Consider the following 2,500-nt stretch of genomic DNA (forward strand, 5'->3'; position numbering starts at 1 on the left):
ACAAAAGGGCGAATGGCGATGGGCTGCAGCAGATTTAGGCTCTCTAAATGCCTGTCTACACGAGCGGGCCTGATTGGCGGGCTTGCCCGTTAACGGGCATATTTGACGGGCAAACGATCAAATTGCCCGAAAGGCCGCCGAGCGAAATCACTGAGCTGGTGCCCGGTAGCTGGAGTTTCTACCCTGCCAGACGCAAGATAATATCGTGAACCCACAGCGGGCCTTCATCCCACATTTCACGGCATAGTAGCACAGTGAACATTTAACGATGGCAGCCCAGGATAACTCTAGTGAGCCACCAACAATTTATTGGTCTAAAGCACTTACTAGTACTTTGATTGACCTTTATCGTAAGAATCCATGTTTATGGAATGTGAAGCTGAAATGCTATAAGAACAGAGACAAACGCATAACAGCAGTGAAGGCTATTGCCGCGGAGATGAGAGAGCATGGTACTTCCGTTACGACGGATGACATAAAAAAGAAAATAGACACGCTGCGTAACCAATATCGGCGTGAATGCAAGAAAGTAAAGAATTCACAGAAGTCAGGAGCTGGGAGTGATGATATCTATGTACCTAAATTGTGGTGCTTCTATGACCTGATTTTCCTCCATGACAGTGAAAATCCAAGACCTTCATCGTCAAACTTGGACACAAGCCAAAACACTGGGAATGGTGAGGATACGTCTTCCGGAGAAACATCTGATTATGAGGTAAGACTAAGTTTTCTCTCTCTCTCTCTCTCTCTCTCTCTCTCTCTCTCTCTCTCTCTCTCTCTCTCTCGTGAATAGTGAACTGCATGGTTAATAATTTTTATTGCAATTAACCTGACTTTGATTTTATTAATAGATAACTTGGAGAAGTTCAGTAGTATGGCTGATACGAGCAATACCCATTGTGTTTAAGAAGTTAGTGAAAATTGAATCAATAAAGGTTATTCATAATACATAACTGCATCTGTTATTTAATGGAACTATACATTTTATTTTACACAAAATAATATATAAATGACACCTTCAGATAACATTATCTGTGTTTTTATTGCAAAACAAAATTAGTTATAGAAATAATCAGTTTGTAACAAAATATTGCATAGAAGTTCATACATGTACTATACTACTATAGCCTATACATGTTGTGAAGAGGATTTGCCATTTCAGTATATGTAGTCATAAGTGTGATAATGAAGAAAGGAAAATATCTAAGTGGTGGAATGATTTTGCACAGCTTTGTACTGCCATGACACTGCACCTTCATTATTGAAATATTCCATAAAGTCATGGCGTACACTTTGAGCTTCTCTACTTGTGTTCCGTCGTTTTCTTTGTAGCTGCAACAAGTCCGGAGTTTCACGCCATGTACCAGGGAGGATTGTACATCTTGCAACATCCTCACAATCCAAAGACCCCTCAGGCGTATATTGCGTGACATGATCACGTCTAAGAAAGTTATGTAAGGCAGTACATGCTAATACTACCACCTCAACCTTGTTTGGAGATAGGATTATGGGTGACAGAAAGATTCTAAATCTATTAGCTAAAATCCCAAAGGAGTTCTCTGCTGTACGTCTAGCCCTAGATAGGCGATAAGAAAAAATGCGTTCCTCATTACTTTGGGTCTGGTGAGAGAACGGTTTCAAAATGTGGCGTTGCAAGGGGAAAGCGTCATCTGCCACAAATACGTATGGTAGCATTCTGTCACTTCCTTGAGGTTTTGCATCGCTAGGGAGACCTGCTGTATCTGTGACAATACGGCTACTGATAAGTGTATTATCCCACACACCACCGTCCGACACTCGCCCATTGCAGCCAATATCAACATATAAAAATTCACAATTAGCATCACAAATAGCCATGAGAACTATACTATGGCTGCCTTTGTAATTATAGAAATAGGAGCCACTGTCAGGCGGAGGTCTTATCAAGATATGCTTCCCATCAATGGCTCCGACGCAGTTCGGGAAATTCCACCGTGTTTTGAAGCCATGTGCCACACGCATCCACTCATCTGGGGTTGTAGGGATCTGTCAAACGTAAAAGAAAAAAAGAAAAAAAGAAAAAGAAAAAAAAAATAAGGAGAATGGTACTGGTAATGTTTTCCTATAAAAAATTCGATCTATAACTGCCTAATTACGTAATTCAATGACATAACCATAAGTAACACAGTTTCTTATATTCTAGATCTTTAATGACCCACTGTTGGCTGCTGCTGATGCTTCCGAGGTAACACCTGGAACTGCTGACATCCCACCTGGTCAACATGTGGTGTCAGACCCGCATGCGCCAGGACCTTCTCATGCACGACCAGCAAAAAAGCCACGCAAAACGATTATTGATGAAACTCAACTAATGCAAAAGGCTTATGACGAACTTAAATCATTGTCTCAAACAGAAAATGTGTTTTCTGCTTTCGGAACTGTGGTTGCAAATAATCTTAAAGAAATGAATAGTGAAAATCAGATTTACGCTCAGAAGTTAGTTCAGGATATAATTTTTCTC

General features: G+C 40.6%; 1 protein-coding gene across 1 annotated transcript in view; it reads left to right on the plus strand.

Moving 5' to 3' along the window:
- Window positions 1–52: 52 nt before the first annotated feature.
- Window positions 53–2,500, plus strand: part of LOC143032871 (uncharacterized) — a 2,968-nt gene continuing 520 nt past the window's right edge. Inside the window, exons 1-2 of the mRNA XM_076198060.1 lie at window positions 53–715; window positions 2,183–2,500. The exon at window positions 2,183–2,500 is cut by the window's right edge and continues 520 nt beyond it. Coding sequence (XP_076054175.1) covers window positions 269–715; window positions 2,183–2,500 — 765 coding nt within the window. The 5' untranslated portion in view covers window positions 53–268. The remainder of the gene's footprint in view (window positions 716–2,182) is intronic.

Source organism: Oratosquilla oratoria, chromosome 14 (genome assembly GCF_046742065.1).
Source record: "Oratosquilla oratoria isolate Oo_2021 chromosome 14, ASM4674206v1, whole genome shotgun sequence".
In the NCBI taxonomy this organism is placed as follows: Eukaryota; Metazoa; Arthropoda; class Malacostraca; order Stomatopoda; family Squillidae; genus Oratosquilla; species Oratosquilla oratoria.